The 22,440-nt window shown below is 30.3% G+C and overlaps 3 protein-coding genes across 5 annotated transcripts; 1 reads left to right on the top strand and 2 right to left on the bottom strand.

Moving 5' to 3' along the window:
- The first annotated feature begins 1,824 nt into the window (after positions 1-1,824).
- Positions 1,825-4,314, top strand: LOC134828665 (putative gustatory receptor 28b). The gene is made up of 3 exons (XM_063841646.1): positions 1,825-2,946; positions 3,933-4,022; positions 4,084-4,314. The coding sequence occupies exons 1-3, from the start codon at positions 1,825-1,827 to the stop codon at positions 4,312-4,314; spliced, it is 1,443 nt and encodes a 480-aa protein (XP_063697716.1).
- A 1,084-nt stretch (positions 4,315-5,398) lies between these two features.
- Positions 5,399-7,452, bottom strand: LOC134830447 (protein D3-like). The gene is made up of 4 exons (XM_063843939.1): positions 7,086-7,452; positions 6,661-6,821; positions 5,759-5,935; positions 5,399-5,700 (listed from the first exon to the last, which is right to left on the bottom strand). Exons 1-4 carry the CDS (start codon positions 7,224-7,226, stop codon positions 5,562-5,564), a joined length of 618 nt encoding a protein of 205 aa, XP_063700009.1. The 5' UTR covers positions 7,227-7,452; the 3' UTR covers positions 5,399-5,561.
- A 1,355-nt stretch (positions 7,453-8,807) lies between these two features.
- Positions 8,808-19,804, bottom strand: LOC134828355 (uncharacterized). Of its 3 annotated transcripts, none has more exons than XM_063841299.1 (5): positions 19,677-19,804; positions 17,835-17,943; positions 9,301-9,782; positions 9,192-9,215; positions 8,808-9,129 (listed from the first exon to the last, which is right to left on the bottom strand). In XM_063841299.1, the coding sequence occupies exons 2-5, from the start codon at positions 17,941-17,943 to the stop codon at positions 9,073-9,075; spliced, it is 672 nt and encodes a 223-aa protein (XP_063697369.1). In that variant the 5' UTR covers positions 19,677-19,804; the 3' UTR covers positions 8,808-9,072. The 3 variants fall into 3 exon arrangements, with proteins under 3 accessions (XP_063697369.1, XP_063697368.1, XP_063697370.1); XM_063841298.1 differs by lacking the exons at positions 8,808-9,129; positions 9,192-9,215; positions 9,301-9,782 and adding exons at positions 12,944-13,328; positions 13,385-13,518; positions 14,559-14,640; XM_063841300.1 differs by lacking the exons at positions 8,808-9,129; positions 9,192-9,215; positions 9,301-9,782 and adding exons at positions 14,947-15,609; positions 16,166-16,259.
- Positions 19,805-22,440: the final 2,636 nt, after the last annotated feature.

The raw sequence follows: 22,440 nt of genomic DNA, 5'->3' as shown, positions 1-22,440 counted from the left end.
CGAAAATCAGCAAGTAACAAGCGTGAAAATTTTGAAGGACACCATCTTAATCAACGAAAAGCCATCTTTTCCTCTTCCATGACTCGTCATTCGTTGGACATTGAACTTTTTTTTCGTCTCTATTTGCATTTCTCGCCATCAAATATGCAGTCAATTATTTTTGGAATGCCAGCGCCACACGCGATAATCAATTATTTCCTTTGAATTCGTTTGAATTTGAAGTTCAAACGAAAAATAAAAATAATATGACCTCAGATGTAGTTCAAGTTGTGATGAAATTTATTCCGACGAAAGGTAAGTTGAGATTTCTTCGGTCATGGATCGCGGCTCGCAGAATTAGTTAACGACATGAGATTTCGATTTCGTTGATGATTTAATTAGTTTAAATGGTTTAAACGTTCGAGAGCTTTCGATTAATATTTAAGAGGTATTTAATAAGTGTAACATATTTTTTGCTTTGATAAAACAGCTAAAAAAAAGTATTTTTAATCGAAATTCTTACATTTTAACTTGAAGTTCATAAATTATCTTTAGTGCGATAAGAAATTGGACTTCACATACGTTTTTAAGTTAACTAAAAATTCGTTTGTGTCAATTTATGGGGTTAATTCTCGCTTCATTTTGTAATATTCTTTTAGTTCTTTGTAAAAAAAGGAGTTCTGGGCTCCAATCGTCAGATAATTTGGCGAGATAAAATCGCTTTTATCTTTGAAGGACCATAAGTAGAATCATAACTTCCACGGTTGTCAATTTTTCTGTCAAGTATTCCAGGAGCAGATCATTTTTGGATTTGTCGATAAGTTAAAGTAAACTCTTTGCTTCACGTCAAGTAATTCTTTTTCATTTAGCATGCTCTACACATTTGCATATCGATCCTTAAGCAGAATTGTTACAGTGCTTTGTTGCATGTCGTTTGAAGAGCCGTCGTCTTTCATTAGCATCATGATCGGTTTTTAGGTTCAATTTCAAAAAATAAAAAAAAATAGTTCAAGTTTAAAATTTAAAAAAAAAATAACAAATGAAAAATATTCTACTTGCCTTATTAGAGTCAATTTTTATTGTTGTTGCCATGATTTTTGATGTTTTTTTTATTTTGTTTTACCTCGAGACCCCAATTTGCCCCGTTTACCCATCAACGCCACTGAATTAGGTAACGGCAAAAATCTACTTCTCAAGCAACTCGTTAGATGGCTCTCCTGTCTGATAAATTTGAAGTTATTTTCAGTTTCATGTCTTAAAAAATTTTAGTTTCCTTTTAAATGCCACCTAAAGAAGAAACAAACAAAAAATCTGCCAAAAAGTATCAAATTTCCGTCATTTTTTTGTGATTTTTCGCCTTGAACTTTTCACTGTCATGCTTTTTACTTACAAAATTTTCTATTTTTGATCTTCACAAGTAATTTTTCAGTGATTCGCGTTATCACTAGGCACCCATCAATCAAGCAGTCCAGAAATTACCGCAAATAAAACCCTTATCACAACCAATTAGACAATAATTGTCGTTATGAATTGTCATGAAATTGTCATCGGTGTCTATTAATCCGTATCGCTTACATTTTCACAGAAATCATTTTCCGTGTGCACAATTTTCTCTATTTACCTACGTTTTTTAGGGTGTTGGTTTTCCATCACGTTAGCCGTCGTCGTCTCTGTAGCGTGTGCAAATATCCTGCCATTCATTCGTCGTCCATTTATTGCATCATTCACAGACTTGCTGGAATCAACTGGTGTGTTTGCTTTTAGTTTCATTTCGTTCGTTATCCTTATCGGACGTGAATTTATCGAATTTTTCCAATTTTTTCACCGAATTGAAGGAATTGAGACATGGTACAATGGATCAAAGATTTGCGCGATCCGCAAGATATTTACGCCGCGCAATTGCCTCTCCTCAAACTCATGGCCTGGACCGGAATTATTCCCGCCAAACTCAAGGGCAAGCCAGGAAATCGTCGTTTGGTGACGACTTGGTTCGATTTTCTCAACACTTTTGTCCACATCATCTTTTTTGTCGTTTGTTACACGTACGCCATCCGGCATCATTGCTCCATTGTCGGACAATTCTTCAAAAATGACATCACGGTGATGGGAGACCGCCTTCAGCTGGTGGCACAAGTCTTCACAACAATGGCCACTTATGGACTGAGTGCCTTTCGACGTGAAAAATTCTTCACGATTATCCAGAAAATGGCGGAAGTCGATAATTTTGCAGCGGAAATTGGCATCAATGTGGACTACAAGAGCACTCAGCGGTTCATTTGGTTCTTTTTGGTGTACAAAACGGCCCAAAATGTCTTTTACGTGTTAATGACACTCGGGATTTTTTGGAAGGAGAATATTTATATTTCGCTCGATGTGTGGGTTTCGTTCTTTTTTCCGCTAATTCTCATTTCGTTGCTCGTTTCGCTCTACATCTGCATCATGAGTCAAATTAAGCATCGATTTTACTTGCTGAACCGGATTTTGTCGTGTCGAGCGAATGTTTGTCCTTTAAGCAAGGGACACTCAAAGGACGTAGTTTTCATCCGAAAGCGTTCTTTTGGTATCTCCTCAAATATGACAAAGTCGCATTACATGACGATGACTCACGAGCAAATTTTGCAAATCGCCGCGCAGATCCATCATGCCCTCGCTGACATTTGTGAAGCAGCTGAAAAATATTTTTCTTTGAAAATGTTGACAATTATTACGATCGCCTTTGTAATCATTATTTTCAACAGTTACTACATCCTGGAGTTGGTGGTGACGTCAACAACGCAAAAACTGACAATGGGCATGTACGACTTCATCGGATTCTTTTCCTACCAAATTATTATTTACTCCATGTCGATAATTTGCATCGTTCAAACGAGTTCGTCGGTCGTGCAACAAAGCGAGGAGTTGGGCGTTTGGGTGCACAAAATACTGAACCAAGGAGCGACGGTGCTCACGGATACCGTAAGGATGATGGTAAGTTTTATGAGTTTTGAGAATGTTTCAAACAAAATTTAATAGTTTTGTCTGATTTCCAAGAAATAAAAAATTCAACGAAAAAAAATCTGAAAAACAGAAAATTAATTAAATTGATAAAATTTTGTCCTAAAATCATATTATACAAACTTAGAAAAATTTTATTTAAAAAGTTTTAATTTTTATGACTTGACCAAAAACTATTTTAGCAAGTTTTCTCAAAAAATTATATGAAAAAAAAATTAAATTAATAAATTTAATAAGGCGAATAAATTTAATAATCCATCATTTGAGCGACAAATTTTGTCGAAAAAATTCAGAGGGAAAAATAAAAATTTAATTAAAAATGGAAATATTTTTGACATTTTCTGGTATATTTTGATTGAAAAATTATGAAAATTTACTGTTCACGATAAAATCATACAAATTACAAAAATCACAAGAAATTTGCGTTAATAAGACTTTTGCTATTTATATTTAGATGAAAATTATTTTTAAGTTACGTGACCAAAATAAAATTTTTTCAAAAAAATTTTTTTTTCGAAGATTTCACAAAAAAATCAAAAATATTTATTTTTTTATTTCCCTCCCCTCCTCATGAAAATCCTCATGGGACAAAAAAATGAAAATATTAAATTTATTCGCCTAAATTCAATCTAAAATAAAAACTTTAAATATTTTCTTAAAATTATTTAAAAAAAACAACCGGATTAGGTAAATATTTTTTTCCTTTTAATTTTTGATCTTATTATTTTATTTTTAAATTAATTTTTTAAATAAAATTCTATGAAAAAATTTTTTTGAGAAAATTTTATAAAATTGCTCATTTTTTTATTTTTAATGGATTTAATTGAATTTTTTAACAAATTATATTCTTTTTACTTACTTTTTTATTTTCAAAATATTGAACAAAACTATCTGGTTTCTATTTAGACTTGCCTAAGTGCTGTAAAAGTTAATTTTTTTATGACTTTTTCTACTTTTAGCTAATACAATTTTCGTTGCAACTAACTCACAGGAGGATAAAATTTACAGCTTGTGGCCTTTTTGAGCTCGATAAGCGACTTTTGTTCACAGTAAGTAAATTTTAATTAACCAACACTCCTCGGATTTCACTAAAAACTTTATTTTTTTTAGATCATTGGAACTTTAACAACTTACCTTGTCATTTTAATTCAATTTTCCATATCTGGCATTCAAAAGTCTGATCGAAGAGTCGTCGCAAATTCATCTCTCGAAGCAACTTTGCAAGAATTTGCTGAAATGACGTCGACACTGCTCTCAGTGTTCTCCAACAATTCCGTCTTTTATGGCAAATGCAGCCAAGAGGAGTGTCTTTCTCTTAATAACTTTAGTGTTAATGCATAAATGTGCAACGTGCGTCCGTTTTGCCATGTGAATCACGATTTCTAAACATTTTACATGGACAAACATCCTACACGTGATTGACACCTGCTGATGTCCTATCGTCGTCGTCGCTTTGTCGATGTTTATTTATTGTGTATGTAAATCAATTTTATTACATATTGCAAACAAGAAAAATATTGTGAATAAAATTAGTGTTCATTGTGATAAAAAAAAAATAAGATGTTTGCTGCAAGAAAATATCATAAAATTGAAGATTTAAGACAATTTTATGAAGAAATTCGAAAATTCGAAAAAGATTTAAATGTCTTCAAAAATTCGTAATTTTTAGGAAAATTTTCCATAAATACAAGAAAAATTTGATTTTGGAGTTGGGAAATTTAAAATAATTTTCGAAAAAAAAATTTTAATTATCATCATTAAGACTATTTTTGGTAATTTTTTATTAAATTTAGAATTTTTTTCTGAAAAATAAATATTTTTAGGAAAAATCGATAATTAAAATTTAAATTCATGAAAAAATTAAATTAAAATTTTTTAAAATAAATTTAAATTTTAATTATCGATTTTTCCTTAAAATATATATTTTTCGGAAAAAACTCTAAATTTAATAAAAATTTACCAAAAACAGTAAAATAATTTTTTTAGTTAAAATTAAATTTTAATTTTAAAAATTTGATAAAAAAAATTAAAAATTTTATTGAAAACTTTGAGAAAAAAAATAATTTTATCAGAAATACGGAAAAATTCTCGAGAAAAATCAATGTCTAGCTTTAATTCAATTGATGCGCCTCGACCAACCTCTTCAATATAATTATCATCGCGCGCCATTTGTCAATAACTCACCTTCTCATCGCTTGCCGAGTGATTTATCGTTAGAATGGCGACATTTAATCACTTAATTTTTGCATTATATCTCAATTATATCCCCGTGAATAAGTGAAAGTCGTGCATTTTTGCATGTAATTGACAACAACAATGACGACGACGACGACGCTGGGTGATTATCATAGGTATGCATCTCATCTTCAAGGTTAACCACAGCGAATGCGCGCGCGACAAACAAATTATACTTTTTCAATTACCATTTATTTATTTCTTTTTGAGCTTCATCAAAAGTATGTCGATGATCTCGCGAAAAGAAAGACGAGACGAAATTTTTTTGCTGAATTTTTAATGAAACGAATGCGTCTCACAACACAATTGACTTTGTTAATAAAAAAAAATTATGCACGCTTTTGTGTGAAGATTCAGACACCTAATTTCTGATAGAGGATGGGCACATAATCATCGTATTCCGCTTGGAAAAAGTTGCCGTGACTCGGGCCATCGAGATTGTATTTCGCGACGAAGGCTTTTGTGTTGAAGCGACCACGACCGTCACCGTTACTAAAAAAAATTATGAGAAATTAAAAAATAATTTAAGGAAATAAATTAAAATTTTTACCTGTTTGTTAAGTGAGTCTCATCAAAGTCGATCTTTCCCTTCTGCTTGAAAATGAGGAAGACGTAACGATGTAATCCGGTGCCTTTGGGAGGTCCAGCGCCGATATATTGAGCAAGAACATCTCCTTCTTCGACTTTGTTGCCGGGAATGTTGCCGACGAGCCAGTGGTGCCATTCTCTGTGAGTTTTTTTTAAATTATTATATTTTCAAATTAATTTAATGTTTTAAACTTTTTTTAAAAAAATATATTTTTTTAAAATATTTTTAATTTTTTGTATTAAAAATTGTATTTTTACATTTACAAGTCAATTTGAAAAAGCAAAAAATTCAATGGATTTTTTAAAAGAAATTTTAATAAATTTTAGTAAAAATGTAAATAAAAATTTTTTAAAAATTTTCATTACACCTAAGCTGCTTCAAAAAATTTTTTTTTTCAAAAATATTTTTTCTATGATTTTAAAATTATTTTTTTAATTTTTTTAAATTAAGGCCGCTCCAAATGAAAATCAAAAATAAAGTCCACAATTTTTGAAAATAAAATGGGAGGGGCAAAATAAAAAAAAATTTGAAATACTTATTTTCATACAAAATGACAGATTTTTAGCAATTTTTGATCGTTGATCAACATTTTTGTTGTTTTTTAATAATTTTCTTTGAAATTTTCAAATTAAAAATTGATTTGAGATCATTTTAATGGGGCATGGGACAAAAAGTTCAAAAAAAAAAAATTGGAACGGCCTTATTATTGAATTTAATATTTTAGCTGACTAAATATTTTTTTGTTGTTGTTTTAAAAGCTCAATTTTTTTTACACAAAAATCTCAGAAAATTAAAAAAAAAATTATTAAATTTTTGACCATGAATATTGGTTCTTAAAAAAAAAAAATTGTAAAGAAACAAACCTAAATTTGGGATTTTTCCTGCTCGGCGCATCCGGATCCGTCATAATCAACGTATAATATCCATTCGGGTCCGCATTAAATTGCAACGTTGGCTCATCCTTAACTTCCGTCGGCGTCAAGACATTTCCCAAATTTACCGAAACGCCATCTGGATACGTGACCTAAAAAAAACGGTAACAAAAAACCATGTCAATGTTCTCTAATTTTTTTATCGTCTAATTTTCAATCAACAACATTGTAACACTTTTTTTTCACGAGACACGTTCAGACACCATCATCACTCTTATCGTCATCACAGCAGCTGGACTCAATTCAATTTAACATAATTAAGTTCATAACAATGATAAAAAAGCATCGTCGTCGTCGTCACATATTTTTTTTTCGGCTTGTTTCATAGACACAGCGCGGTCACAAATTGGACATACCTCTAATTTGTTTAAAGGCACTTTGTCAATTACATCATCGGGTACTATTTGATTTTTTGTGAATTCCTCAGCTGCCGTGCACGCACCAATAACAGTGATATAACTAATCGCAGCCACCAAAAATATCGGTGATGGCCTCATTTCTTCAAAAGGTTTTTTTTTGTTTTCGAAAAAAAAAAAATGATTTTTTTTTTGTGGAACACAACAGAAGAGGAAGACTGAAACTGATAAATTTTTGCAAGTAAAGGCAGTTGCTACCTTTCTCACAAAATTTACAAATGAGACTGGTCGTGAACTGGTTTTCGTTTTATTTATAAAAAAGTTTTTTTTCCTCTCCAAAGTGTTCGACTACGAGGGGAGATGCAAGTAGTTCTTTTGTCGACTGGCATTTGAAGAACTTTTAAAACGTGATTTTGGTCTTTAAATGAAGCACACCGCGAGAGAGAATGTTTTTTAAATTGTATTGTGTGTGAATATTTATTATACTACATTATTATGCATGTTTTTTTCGCTCCGGTAATAGAAGTCGTTGCCATGATACGTTTTGTAGGTAAGTAAATAGAAAGAGCTATTTCATGATGACCGGTAGAGAAAGAGCAAATAACTGTTATTACGAAGAGTAAATGAGTGACTTGTGGCTTAAACCTCTCGAAAATGACTTAAGTAATGTGATTTAATGGAAATTTGATGGGAAGATCGGTTATAGTTCGTGTAATAAGAGATAGGGGGCGCCTCAGTTTAATGATCTAAAATCACGCGATCATATTTATATGGAAAATTTTCTAAAATTATATATTATAATTTTATATATTAAATATATATATATTTTTTTTAAATATCAATTAAATATTTAAAATTTCTTTAAATTTACGCCATTTTTGATCAATTCACTAATCAATTCAGATAGTTTGAGGTTAGGTTTTTACTGATCTTTAAGATTTTGATATTTTAAGTTGATTCCTCAAATAACTTGGTAAAATTCTTGAATTTAAAATTTCGAAAATATGTATTAATTAAACTAAAGCAAATGCAAAAGCAAAAGCAAATAAAAGCAATATAAAAGCACATTATTTTCTAAAATTTTTTATGGTTTTTGTTATAAAAAATGAAAAAAAAAAAATCTAAAATAATTTACTTTATTCACATTTAAGGATATTATACACAAAAATTGGGCAAGCAAAAGCAAAAGTCGAAAGCAGTTTAAGCCCTGTTAATTTTAAATTATATTTTGAAAAATAATTGCTTTAATTTTTTTGAAAATTATTCAAATTCTTTTTCAAAAATTTTTATTTTTATATCCAATTTTTTTTACAAATTTAGTCAATTTTTGATCAATAGATAATTCTGAGTTGTAATTTGGCGCCATTTTTCAGATCGCTTTTAGAGTTTTTAGGTTAACTTTTAGATATTGACATAATTTTTAGGATATTATTATTATTTTTTATAAATATTTTGAGTTCTTGTTCAAAATTTGTTTTCGATCTTTCAATTTAACTTTTGGCGCCATTTATTCTCTTTTAGATAGTTTTCAAAAAATTTTGAGGTTAGTTTTTTTAGGATCTTTAAGATCTTTTGTAATTTTTCTTAAAAAACTCTTAATCCCTAATTTTTAAATTTTTTATAGTTTAAAAGCTTACCTTTTCATCGTTTTAAAACTCATAACTTACATAAATATTTTGAATAAAAATTCCAAAACTCGTTTTTTTCTGAAGTATGAATCAATCTAATAATATATTTTATTTTTCATTATTAATTATTAAATAAATCTTACAGATTACACTTAAAAATATTCGTTTTTTTTGTTTTAATTTTAGTAAAGTCTACGAAATTTCTTACAAAAAATGTTCATTTAGAAGGCAGGAGACAGTCAGTGTGGCAGAGGAAAAGATTTACTTCTCATCAACATTTAACACAAGGGGGAAGTAAAATTTTACAAGTGCAGCATTATTTTCTTGTGGGGTTAAGTTTTAAAATGAAATAACTTTCTTTACAAACGAATTCCTGGGTTGGTAGCAGCAACGTAGTTAAGAAGTTCTTCAGAATCCTAGAGAAAAAAATTCAAATTAATTTCACAGAATTTTTTATAAAAAAATTTTTCAAACTTACTTCACAAATGGTGGGTTTTTCATGCTATTTAATTACAAATTAAAATAAAAAAAAAATAAATTAAGTTAATTAACGTCTTATTTTTTTTTTCAGAGCTTATTCAACTTACATAACAAGCGACATCGTGCCATGCAATGCCATCACCATAGACGTTGTTCAAGACAGACAAACACGCTTCGGCGGTCTGATTGATGTCGAATTCCGCGTTATCGGGTTGCGGCTTTTTCTTGTGTCCCGTCTTCGACCATGGATTGTAGCCCCATCCGTTGGGAATTTGGTTGGTGGCTTGGATCTTTTCGCGATTGGCGGACCAGAACCATCCAAAGATATTTTTAGGGATCAAGTCTGTGCGATTTTCGCATCCGGCAAAGTCACACAAGCGCCCACTGGTCCAGATGTAGGGGATATCGTGTTGTTGGATGAGACGGTAGATCAAGTTGTTTTCTTCTTGCGTCTCGATGGAAGTGGCATCCATGCAGTATTCGCGACAAAGGTTGCGAGCATCGAGCCAATCGTAACGTTTGTTGGCCAGTTCGGGCACGTGCCCGGTGAAGAAGTAGTTATGGCCGCGATAATTGAATTGCTTGGGACCTAAATTTTTGAAATTTTTAAAAATTTTAATTAAAAAAGTTATTTTTTTAGGGATTTGGACACACAATTCTACAAAAATTACATAAAAAGCTATTTTACAAGGGCCTAGTGACCTTACCTTTGAACTTTTTAACACAAAAAATTTACTTACTTTATCTTTTAGTGCTACAAACATTAAGAACTAGTCTACAAGTTAGTCACAAAAATTTTTTTGGAGGGTTTCTGTTTATTTGTGGGTGTAAATACTGTACATTTGTGTCTTTTGAGTTAGTTCCTGTATACTTTCCTGTCTTGACTTAGCGTAAAAAATGCAAAAATTCATAAAAAATCGACACCAAACACCTAAAAAACGGACAAAAAGACGATTTTTTAAATTTTGTGTTTCAACTCGGGGTTCGTGTAGCGCGTGTAGTCCAATAATTCGTCGTTATCCTCACACAGCACATGATATTCTTGGTAGCCTAATATTTCATTCGTCTCATAAGTGATAAAATTTCACGAAAAAAAATTCAAATTTCTTACAAGCAACGTCATGCCATCCCACTTCCGGTTCATAGACATCTCTAAAAAGTGCCAAACAAGCTTCTTTTGATCCATTCACGAAATATTCCGCGTTATCTGGTTGCGGTTTCTTGTTGTGACCTGTTTGGCTCCACGGAATATAGGTCCATCCGCCGTTTCGATCGACTTTATCGGCAGGTCCAATTGGATTGAGATCCGCACTCCAGAACCACCCATTTAGCAAAATATCTCCTTTGAATGTGCCATTGCATCCGGGGAAGTCACAACTGCGCCCCGAAGTCCATAATTTCTGGATTTCGTGTTTTTTCATGAAATTCTTGACAAATTCATTTTCCTTCTGGTCATCGATGGAAACGGCATCCATGCAATATTCACGACACAAGTTACGACCGTACAACCAGCTGTACTTTTCTTTGTTCGTTTCGTTGTGATGCGCGCTCCAAAAATAGTTGTGACCGTTGAACTTGACTTCGCGGAAACCTGGAATGGGGGGGCTGGGGTTTAGATTCGTCGGATTCATTCGTTTAGTGATTGAAAAGTTGAAAACCATGCTGCTCTCTGACCACCGATAAAGCTGTTGTTAACCCGGCCAAAAAAAGAAAAACTACCGAAATTTTTTCACACAAGTTTTTTTTTGTAAGAGAAAACAAAACAAAAGTTTATTTAGAATATTAGATAATACGAAATATAAAGAACAAGATTTTTTCCTTTAGGAGAGTTTTCATTTTGTCTCGCAAATTGTAGCCTTTGGATGGTAACCTGAAACCGAAATTTCGTATCAAATTCTGAAAAACGCTCGAAAAATGTAGGGGTTTTAACGCGTAACTTTCTGTTTTTTGAAAAAAAAAATCAAAAATTTTTCAAAAAGTATTTTTCATAATAAAAATTTTTTAATTTTAATTTTTTAGTTTTTTTAATAAATTTTTTTGAATAAAATAATAAAATTTTGTCCAAAATTTTTAAAAATTTAAAACTTTTTTTGTCCGAAATTTTTGAAAAATTAATTTTTTTGATTTCATTTTATTTTAAAGTGAAAAAGGTAAAGTTTTAGAAAAATGATTAAATTTTTGATATTTTCAAAACCATTGAATTAAGAATTATCAGATAAAAAATTAATTAGGCTTCTCAAAATTTTTTTCTATGTTCAAAAGTTTTTCTATTTCAAAAGTCTAAAATCCAATGAGGCAAAATAAAAAAAATATTGAAAATTTCATCAAAATTGACCGTTGTTTTTTCCTTTTTCCATATTTTATCAAGAAGTTTTCAAAAATTTTTTAAAATATTTTCTATTTTTGTTCATTTTTGTATTGAAAACCGAAATTTGACATGAATTTTTTGCTTTAAAAATTTTTTTTCAATTTTTTTGACACTAATGAGATCAATTTTAAATTTTCAAATCTCAATATTTTTACCATTAAAACAATTAAAATATTAATTAATGATCAAAAATTGTTAAAATTTTGTCATATTGTATGAAAAAATATTTCAAAAATTTTTTTTTGCTCCCCCCCATTTTGAAAAAAGTCTTTTGGGAAAAATTTGGAACGGCCTAAATTAAATTAAAATAATTCAATTAATTTTTAAATTAAATCAATAAAAATAAATTTCTTGATAAATTTGAAATCAAATATTTTTTTTCTAAGAAAAAGCGAAAATAAAATTGTTTCTTTTACTTTTTGCGACTTTTTTTAAAAATTATAAATTTTATTAAATTTCGTATTTTTTTCGAAAATTTGGTAAAAAAAAATTAAATTCGTAAAATCGATAATTTCAGTCATGATTTGAACTCTTTTCCTCATTAGGAACAAAATTATGTGTTTCAATTGAGAAAATTAATGAAATTCTTGTCAAAAATCTCACACTTTGGTGAAAAACAATAAATTCATAATTCAAATCTTGATGATTTAGAACAAATTCTTGATTTTTTATCAAACATCACAGAGTTACGCGTTCTCCCCAGAATAAAACCCTTACAAGCAACATCATGAAATTTAATTCCATCTTGATAAACGTTGTACAAGAGAGCAAGACAGTCTTCTTGGTTGCCATTCAATCGATATTCGGCATTATCCGGTTGAATTTTTCTAAAATGTCCCGTTTGACTCCATGGTCTGTCATTCCATCCCTCCGGAATGTATTCACTCGAGTCAATTGGCGCTCCACTACCGAGCCATTTCCACGTGCGATTCTCCAATGGACACACGCCACTTTCACAGACCCTGCCAGAGGTCCACAAATACGGAATTCTATTCTTCCGCATGTAATTCATGATCAAATCAAACTCATCCTGCGTCTCTAAGGACATTGGTTCCATGCAGCGTTGCTGGCAAAAGGCTCGGGCTTCATCAAAGGTAAATTTATCGCTATCTGGCTCGACTGCCGAGTAATAATAATTGTGTCCGTTGTAGGAAAACGTAACTGGTGGCGCTAAAATGTGAAATTTTTTGTCAACGAAATGTTCATGCATCAGGTAGAAGCCCAAAAAGTGATGATTTTTCAAATAAAAAAAGCAATAAAATCCCATTTCCGGCATAGAATCACCCCGTAACTCCCAGAAATGAGACGACAATGTTTAACAAGGTACGTAGAGTGTTTATTTTGAACTAAACTAACAATTTCTATCTACATTTCTACAGGCAGGCATCAGGCAAGAAGAGAAGAAAAGCACCAAAAATCACTCAATCTGAACCCCTTTGTTCTCGTATCGCGTGTACTCCAGCAAATCGTCGTTGTCTTCGCACAAAACGGGCTTGTCGTGGTAGCAGGCGACATCGTGCCACGTAATTCCGTCGTCGTAAGCGTCATTCAACACCGCCATGCACGCCTCCACGGTCATGTTAACGTCATATTCGGCATTATCGGGTTGCGGTTTCTTTGCGTGACCCGTACGAGACCACGGATTGTAGGACCAACCTGGGGGCTTGCGGTTCGTGGGATGAATTTTGGCACGATTTCCCGACCAGAACCAACCGAAAATGTTTTTGGGGATCAAGTCTGTGCGATTTTCGCAACCATCAAAGTCGCCTAATGGAAAAATGGGTTAAAATTTGTAGCAAAAAGCGATAGATGAAGGTCCTTACAAAGACGACCCGATGTCCAAAATTCGGAAATGTTATTGTATTGCGCGAATTTTTTGATAATATCATTTTCAACTTCGGTTTCGATATTTACGGCATCCATGCAGTGATCACGACACAAGTTACGACTGTCTAACCTGGATTTTAACGAGGCTCGTGTGTAAAATCGATCAAATAAGAGATCAGGGTCGCAAAAACTTTTAAGTCAAAATTAATTGACTTAAACTTAAGAAAAAGTCACGTAAGTCAATATTTAGTTAAAAATATTTTTTTCAAAATTTATCCAAAGAAAAAATATTTTTTCCCAAAATTTCGTCAAAAAAAACAAAAATTACTTAACTTTAGCTTAAGTCGAAAAACGAAATATGTTTTTTAATATTTTCAAAATATTTTTCAAAATTTTTCCTTATGAAATTTTTTTGTTTAAAATTAAAAAATAAGAAATTTTAATTATCAAATATCAATGTAAGTACTACAAAAACTACTAAAATATTCTAAAGGGCAAAAATTTTTTTTTGCCCCCCCCCCCATTTTAAAATTAATGTTTTCCGGAAAAAATTTGGAACGGCCTTATCCAAAGAAAAAAATATTTTTTCCCAAAATTTCGTTTAAAAAACAAAAATTACTTAACTTTAGCTTAAGTCAATAGTTTTTTAAATCAAAATATTTTAAATCTTCCAAAAAAATTTAAATTTTGATCTAAGCTCCAATGAAGTAAATACCTAATTGAAAATTTTTTTTTTTTTTATTTTTACAAAAATATTTTTTTTTATTTTTTCAAAATATTTTTTTTAATTTTTTCAAAATAATTTTTTTAAATTATTTTAATTTAGAAAAATTTAAAGTTAATTATTATTTTTTTATAAAACCCTCATATTTATTGTAAGAGACAAATAATTTGATAATTTTTTAAAATTTCTAAGATTCAAAAAATATGTGATCTGGTTTTTGACTTAAATTCTGTAACTCAAATAGTAAAGTTTCTTATTTTTGTAACAAAATTCTTATTCAAAAATTTTCGTTAATTTTAAAATTTTGAAAAAAGTTTCACTTGGAGGGAAAACCAAAATATTTTTGACTAATTCTTAAATTGAAGTCAAAAAATTTTAATTACTTTTACTAAAATTTCATTTTAGGTCAGACGTTTTTGCAACCCTGTAAGAGACAAAAACCTTACCAATCGTAGGTTTTGTTGGCATATTTTGGTTCGTGATCGCTAAAGAAGTAGGAGTGCCCTTGAAATTGGAAATGTTTTGGTCCTGAGGAAGAAACAACAAACAAGACAAAAGTTACAAGACGATCTTTAAAGTCGAGATGAGCAAAAATTTGCACCGAAACCCCTAATCACATGACATGAACATTGACACCTGGACCACTTTTTTTTGTTAATTAACGTGAATGAGGGCTTTGGATCGAACTGGCGACGGCTCACGAACACAAAATATGCCAAAAATTTGAGGGAAGCGGAGGAAAGGAAGCGACGATGAGTCTTGAGGATCTGACGACGACATTGATGGAAAAGCAGAATTTATATCATTAATAAATATATTTATACTTTTATCGTTTTATAGGTACAAAAAAATTGGAAAACAATCATTTTTTTACGTACATGTCTAGATTTAAAAATAGCGCAATTTTTGTTTTAGGAGGTGGTTTAATGTGTTTGTGTGGTGTAGTGTTAAACATACATACAATTAAAGAAAGAGAGATAGAAGAAGTTAGAGATGATAAATTTTTACACAAAAAAAAAAATGGAAATTTATAGTCTAAGTCCGGGATTCGTTGCACGAACGTATTTCAACAATTCGTCGCTGTCTTCGCAGATTGTCGTTTTGGGGTGATAACAGGCAACGTCATGCCAGTTAATGCCATCTTTGTAGACATTATTGAGGACAGCGAGGCACGCTTCGGCCGTTTGATTGATGTCGAATTCGGCGTTATCGGGTTGCGGTACCTTCTTGTGGCCCGTCTTCGACCAGGGGTTGTAGGACCATCCGCGTGGCGTTTGGTTTGTCTTTGAGATCTTTTTGCGGTTCGCGCTCCAGAACCATCCGTACAAGTTGAGGGGCAACAAGTCTTTGCGGCCCTCGCAACCCTCAAAGTCGCACAAACGCCCGCTGGTCCAAATGTAGGGCACGTCTTTGCTACGAATCAAGTCGTAGATGAGTTTGTTTTCGGCTTCCGTTTCGAGCGATACGGCGTCCATGCAGTATTCACGACAGAAATTTCTGGGAGTTTTTAAAAAGGTTTTTTTTTGTGAGTCAAGTAAGTCCGTTAAATTCTTGCGTTGAAGGAAAATAATTTTGAAAAAATACGCTACGGACGAAAAATGGGTGAAATTGATCCCTTAAAGGATTGAAATGACCTCAAGGGATCAGATTGACCCCTAGAATGAATTTTCTGACCCCTAAATTCTTTTAACTTAAGTTCTTGAGGAATTCTTAAGGATCCCTTAACTCCTTTGGAATTGATCATTATCAGACCCTAGAGGTCAATTTGATCCCTTAAGAAATTAAGGGATCAAATTAACCTCTTTAATAGCAAAGTTTTTAGGGTCTGTAGATGATCCACTCCTCACTAAGTTGGTAGTTTATGGGATCCTTAAAAATTCCTCAAGGAGTTAAACTTATTCCTTTAGTGGTCAGAGAATTCATTCTAAGGGTCAATTTGATCCCTTGAGGTCATTTCAATCCTTTAAGGGATCAATCTCACCCTTTTTTCGTCCGTAGAGTAAAAAAATTATTGTCCTTCCACACAAAGTTTCAGTTCAGTTCAAGTCCTCACCTGGCATCTAACCAGTCAAAACGTTTTTCTTCATATCCTCGCAAATTGCTGACCAAAAAATAATTACGGCCCTGGAATGTGAACTCTTTAGGACCTGTACAAGAAACGGATGGATGGCGGTCAGTCAACTTTGTAACCCAATTTTTTTTTAAATTTTGTTTTAGAGTTTTAAAAAAAAAAGGAAGAAGAAGGAGAAGAAAGTAGAAAGAGAGTCATTTCAGATCAGATCCATTGCCGTCCCATTTTTGGTTTGTGCGATGAAAAAAAGTGCAAAAGTCCAAAAAAAAAGGTAATGTGTGAGAGTGAATGATAAATTAGTATCCATCTAACATTTTATGGTGATTTGATTGATGAGCAATGACCCACTTCGTCTTAACGGACACACAAAAATAAAGTTCGCGCGCATAAATGTCGTAACAAATTGTACTCTAATTTGCGATTGGATTGACGAGTGTCAAAAAGTCAAAACATTAGTCATTTTGCATAGCGCAAGATTTAATAATAATATAATTATCTTTAATTTTTTAAACGAAAAAAAAAATATATAAATTGTATCGAACTCTTTGCTTGCATAATAACTGGTCAAGCAAGTAAAATACTTTATTTATTTACATTTATTTATCGATATATTTGTGTATAAATATATTTATTTAAAAAAATATAAATAAATGTTGTTGAATGGGCTGTTAAAGATGATGAGGCGGTAAATAGGCCGGTCTTTGTTTTTTATTATTATTTTTTTTATTTTTATTTTTTTTACAAAAATGATACCTGCAATACGAGAAATGCGCCTCGAAAGATAAGAAAGTTGGTCAAAATTTAAATAAATGGACGTATCAATAAGATGTAAAAAAAGGTCAAGGCTATCCAGTTTTTATCTGGTATAAATTTGCCAATTATGTATTTTTCGAGAAAGTGATTGCGTAAAACTGGGTCGATCTTTTTTATGTTTATTTATTTATATCAAAAAAAAAAAAAAATAAAATAAAATAAAATAACAAATAAATAAATAATTTTAAAAATAATTTTTAAATTATTTAAAAAAATATTTATAAAATTAAAAATAATAATTAAATTTAAAAAATTAAAAAAAATAATTTAATTAACAAATTATTTAAATTTTTTTATCAATTTATTTTTTTTAAATAAAAATAAATTAATTAATATTTTATATATTTATTAAACATTATTTTATTCAAATTTATTTTTTAATAAAAAATATATGGAATCAATTAAATTCATACAAAATTAATAATACTTTGTATCATATACATTTATAATTTTTTTTCAATTAATTATTGACATCTTTTAAAAACGTATGTTTATTCACAAATAAAATAAAATTTTCAAAAATATGTGTGTATGTTTATTTTTCAGGTGTGTCATCGTTGTTGAAGTGTTTTAATGTTAAATGTTATGTAAAATTGGTTAAATATGTTTAATTTAATGTGTAAGTTGATTGAATAAAAATAATGTGTTGGTGGTATGTATAAAATGTTTAATGTTTTAAATTCTCCGAAAAAAAATTTTAAATAAAATAAAATAAGTAAAAAAGTATCTATCACCAATAAAAAAATAATTAACCACAAAAAATATTTATTTTATATTAAAAACCCATAAAACCAAACAAAAAATAAAATAAAATTGAATCAATAGAAAGTTCACTTACGATTTGCGCATTTTTGTGGTACTGGCAACGATAAGAAACGACCAGGCTTTGATTCGGCAGCGGAACTCCATGCGAAGAAACAAACCACCAATATTATGAAGGATTTCATCTGAAAGTTTTTTTTTTATTTTTATTTATTTTTTTTTCATGTATCACTTCTTTCAAGGATTCAAGCAATGATGGTGACAGTAAATGTTTATTACTTATTTTTTTTCCTGGAAGTTGTTTTTAATGGCGCTAATCAATGACAGACGGCCAAGATCGAGTCATAACATTTAAATTTTTATTTCATTTAATTATTCAGTCTTGATCTGATCTTAAAAAAATTTTTTTTTTCGCTGAGAGAATATTTAAATTTTTTAAAGTTCAATTGAATCGAAGTGAATTCAATGATGGGCGTTTTCATGGGCAAATTAAGATGATTGACTGATTCTTGTTAAACATGACATGACGCGATAAAAGCCGGAACATTCTCGCGCGATAAATAATAATTATAGAGGTGTTGTCTCGTTTTATTTTTTTTTTTTGTATTTATTTCACTTCACGAACAACTGCTTACATCACCCGCCAGATCAAAATACTAGATCCTGTTTGGTGTGATGAACTGCATTTTTTAACAAAGAGATTGCAAAATTACAAAAAAAATAAACAAATAAATTTTGAATTATTTGGAAATATTCCAGAAATATCTTTGAAAAAAATTTCTCATATCTAAAAATTTATGAATTTCTAATAAACAACAAATATCTTGGAAAACAATAGAATTCAACAACGATAAAAAAAAATGCAAGTAGATCACGTTGAATAATTCTCTGACTCAAAACAAGCCGACAGATTATTGCAACATCGCAACATTATCACACAATAAAAAGTGTAACACAAAGAAGAAGTTGAATGCAATGAAGATGATTTGAAACGAAAAAAAACATTCATTTTGTAATTTTATGCATTTTAATTCTTCGTGAATCATGATGATGATACTGTTACGTTGCTGCCTCTTTTTGTGCAAAAAGATGTTCTCATGTGTTTTTTTATTAATAAATGAAGTAATTAAATATATGCGTTGTCTGATATTTATGATGTTTAACATTTTTTGTACGTTTTTTTAATAATTTTTTTCCAAGCTGCTTTTTTATGTAATATTAAGAAATATTCGTCGTGCGATTAAATAAAAATCGTCGTGCTTCACTTTTAACGTAATTTTTTTTTTTGTATAAAAAAATCGTTCAGTAGTAACATAATTTTACCAAAAAAATATTTAAATTCAATAATAAAAGTTGTTGTGCAAGTTATTTATTTTTTAAGTCTTTTTTATTATTTTTTGACATTTTTATTTAAATATCTCGCCTAACAGAGAATTTTTAAAAATAAAGTTATTTAATCCATTTTCAAGTATATTGCAACTGAATTTAATTTTTTTTTTTTAAAAATTTTTTTCATAAAATAAAATAATTTTAAAATATTTTTTTATGGAATAAAAATAAATGCGATATTGAAGTTAAAATTAAATTATTATCACGTAAATTTATTTTCAAGGAAACATTCCATTTTACTGTCACTATCATTGATGATGATATTTATTTTTGGTCACATAAAAATCGTGTAAAAGTCCATTTATTATTTTATTTTATTTAATCACGTAGCTTTTTAATTGAACATTTATTTTTTTTTTTATAACTTTATTATTTATTTCACATTTATATGTTTTTTTTTTATAAAATTAATTTTTTCATAGTTTCACGATTTTTCAACTTCTTTTTTTATTTCTGGTCCATTCACTTCTTTTTCATGTTTTTTTTATTTCCTTATTTTTATTCATATATTTTTCCACAAAATTCTTACCTTCTTTATTTAAAGAAACCTGTTATCCCAAAAAGTGATTTATCTTATTTTTTATTCACCACACTTTTATTTTTAAAAAAATATTTAAACCCACTCCAAACTGAATTGGAAGTGTTAACCGTTCGGCTTTTAAACGAAAACAAAAGTGATTTTCATCAGTCACGTCTAATTTATAGCCGGAGTTGGTTTTCTTTCTGCGCAAAATGGTGGGGCGAGCTTTATCATGCTCGTACGCGACGAGTAAACTTTTAAGGAGAAGTTTGTACGAAAAAATTTTTAATAAGAGGGTGATGCTGATGAGACTTTTAGCGGTTTTTTCCCATTTCTCACGGAATTTTTGATGAAAATTCAATGGAAAATTTATTCGGTGATCTAATTTTTAAAAATTAAATTAAAAAATATTTTTTTTAGAATTAAATTATTTTTTTTCTTATATAAATTGTTGAAGCACTCATCCTCTCCACGATCACTCAGAAAAGTGCAACTTCATGCATTAACTTCGACCTGTGCACTTCAAAGCCGACACTCAAGCAAGTTTTAAATGTAAGTAATCAATATTCATCGCGGATTCTTTTTAGTTTAATAAAAATGTTAAACATTGTTTTGATCAATTTTTCGAAGATTTTTATTTCATGCAGAGTTCGTTGTCTGATATTTTTGCATGTGATATTTTTTCATTGAAGTCACATGTATTTCATTTTAATTTTATGACCGAAACCAGACAACAAAACAAGACAAGATGAAATTTATTGTTTTTTAGATAATGTTGACTCAACATTGTTAACAAGAAAGAGAATTTTAAAAAATAACAAGAAAATGTCAATGTCTTCTTTGAGGTGGATTTACATATGGAAGTTGTTTACTTACCGGTCAAAAACTAAAATATAAAGAGTTTTTTCTTGGGAATTGGAAATTTCTTGAACAACTGGAGATTTTGTTTAAAAAAAATGACGTAACTTTTAAAAATAAGTTCAAATAAAATATATTTTTAAATTTTTCTTGGTTTGAATTAGCGGGAAAGCGATTTTCAAATTTTTAACGGTTTTTTTTGAATTGACATTTACGAAACTTTAAATAAAATCGAAATTTTTTAATAAATTTAATCATTTATTTTTTTTTTAATTAGGAGGTTAAATAAAATTTATTAAAAAATTTGTGCTTTTTATCAAAAATTCATAAATGTCAATTCAAAAAATGACCGTTGAATTTTTTTTCTGTTAAATTAAACTTGAAAAAATTTAAAATTATAAAAATACTCCAGAAAAATCTAAAGTAGGATGAAATGTTCAACAATTCCATTTTAACAACAAAGGTTAAAACAACAAGTCACCTCCATCGATTGACAACAACAAACAACACCACATGACTGTTTGACCGTGACATGAGCCTGAACTTGTCTGTAGTGACATCTTTGCATGCAGCACACACAAAATGCATTACCATCTTCATAAAAAAACATAAAATAATTCGCGTTCAATAAAAACAACCGCGCGCGCGATCCGTACAGGCACAAAAGAAGAACGCGAACGAGGTAATGTGTCATTATGTCGCGAGTATGGAACACGGACAACAACGACGCCAATTGTGTGTCATTCGATGATTATCAACTCATCTTATCGACATGTGGCATAATTACCTTGTCGAAGGTAGCAAATATTAAAAAAATATCTGCATTTCCTTCTGCAATTTGTCAGTGGATCGCTTTAAAAGGGAATCGAGTTCGCTCAAGAACAATCGCTGCAATTAAATGACAAGAGAACGTACTTGCTGCCAGGCAATTATCAAGTATCATATATCATCATATTTTTTTTTTTTTTTTTTCATTGCATAGCATGGCATTATTATTTATTAGCATGTTTTTTCTGTGCTAGAAGAAGCGCGTGCATTATTTTAACAGTGAAACAACAAACGGCTTCACACATCATTTTTTCTTCGACTCAAACACAAAAAATCATTGCGTCCTCTTCTGTGCGGTTTTGAGTAGTTGAGCTGTTAATAAGACAGTTAAACAAAAATTGAAATTGTATTTAAATAAAACCTTGACTCAATTTTGGAATATACGATGCGCGCGCGAGAGACGAGCAGTACGTGATGCAGCAGTCAGTGTACTCTTTTTTGAATGTTTTTTTTTTCGACGTTTCTGCATACCGAAATGTCTCACATGTGTGTACGCGTCGCTTATTATTTATTGATATTGGTGATGTGTTCGCGCCAATTAATTGTCTTGTGTGTGTGTGTGATGTGGTGTGGTGTTATATAATAAAATAATAATCGATGAATCGGAGAGGTATATTTAATAATTATTACCTTTTTCACACTACATTTGTCTTTTTTTTCATGTGTTCGATGTTTGTTGCAGACTGCAGTGACAAAGAAGAAGCATCACATGCGAGAATTTTAATTTGGCATTCTTGAGTGTGTTCAATAAATTACTTCTCACGTTTCAATTGGAATGCGAAAAATGCATGTGATTTGTATCGGAATCTAATTTTTTCTTCAACAAAGTTAAAGGTTTCAAGAAATTTCACATTTCAAATAATTTTGTTTCTTTAAGCATGCTCTCCACGTTTGAATATCGATCCTTGAGCAGGATTGCTCGCAGTGCTTTATTGAATGTTCTTTGAATCGCTTTCATATCTTCTTCCTTTATTAGCATCATTATCGTGCTGCAGTAATCAATGTTCGGCTGTATGAGGAATTTCCAGCATCGTTTTTATGCGACCCATGAAATAGATATTTTTTCGATTGAAGCTTTGAGCTTTTC

This window comes from Culicoides brevitarsis, chromosome 2 (genome assembly GCF_036172545.1).
Source record: "Culicoides brevitarsis isolate CSIRO-B50_1 chromosome 2, AGI_CSIRO_Cbre_v1, whole genome shotgun sequence".
Lineage (NCBI taxonomy): Eukaryota > Metazoa > Arthropoda > Insecta > Diptera > Ceratopogonidae > Culicoides > Culicoides brevitarsis.
Note: the sequence above shows the minus strand (reverse complement) of the source record. Positions and strands in the feature narration are given on the sequence as shown.

Coding starts and splice junctions, on each gene's coding strand:
- LOC134828665 (XM_063841646.1), top strand. CDS start 1,825: ATGGTACAATGGATCAAAGATTTGCGCGATCCGCAAGATATTTACGCC. Junction 2,947..3,932: donor CGGATACCGTAAGGATGATG/GTAAGTTTTATG, acceptor TTCTACTTTTAG/CTAATACAATTTTCGTTGCA. Junction 4,023..4,083: donor ATAAGCGACTTTTGTTCACA/GTAAGTAAATTT, acceptor TATTTTTTTTAG/ATCATTGGAACTTTAACAAC.
- LOC134830447 (XM_063843939.1), bottom strand. CDS start 7,226: ATGAGGCCATCACCGATATTTTTGGTGGCTGCGATTAGTTATATCACT. Junction 5,936..6,660: donor AGGAAAAATCCCAAATTTAG/GTTTGTTTCTTT, acceptor AAAAACTCACAG/AGAATGGCACCACTGGCTCG. Junction 5,701..5,758: donor GAGACTCACTTAACAAACAG/GTAAAAATTTTA, acceptor AATTTTTTTTAG/TAACGGTGACGGTCGTGGTC.
- LOC134828355 (XM_063841298.1), bottom strand. CDS start 17,943: ATGAAATCCTTCATAATATTGGTGGTTTGTTTCTTCGCATGGAGTTCC. Junction 14,641..17,834: donor ACCACAAAAATGCGCAAATC/GTAAGTGAACTT, acceptor TTTCTTCCTCAG/GACCAAAACATTTCCAATTT. Junction 13,329..13,384: donor TTGGACATCGGGTCGTCTTT/GTAAGGACCTTC, acceptor TTTTTCCATTAG/GCGACTTTGATGGTTGCGAA.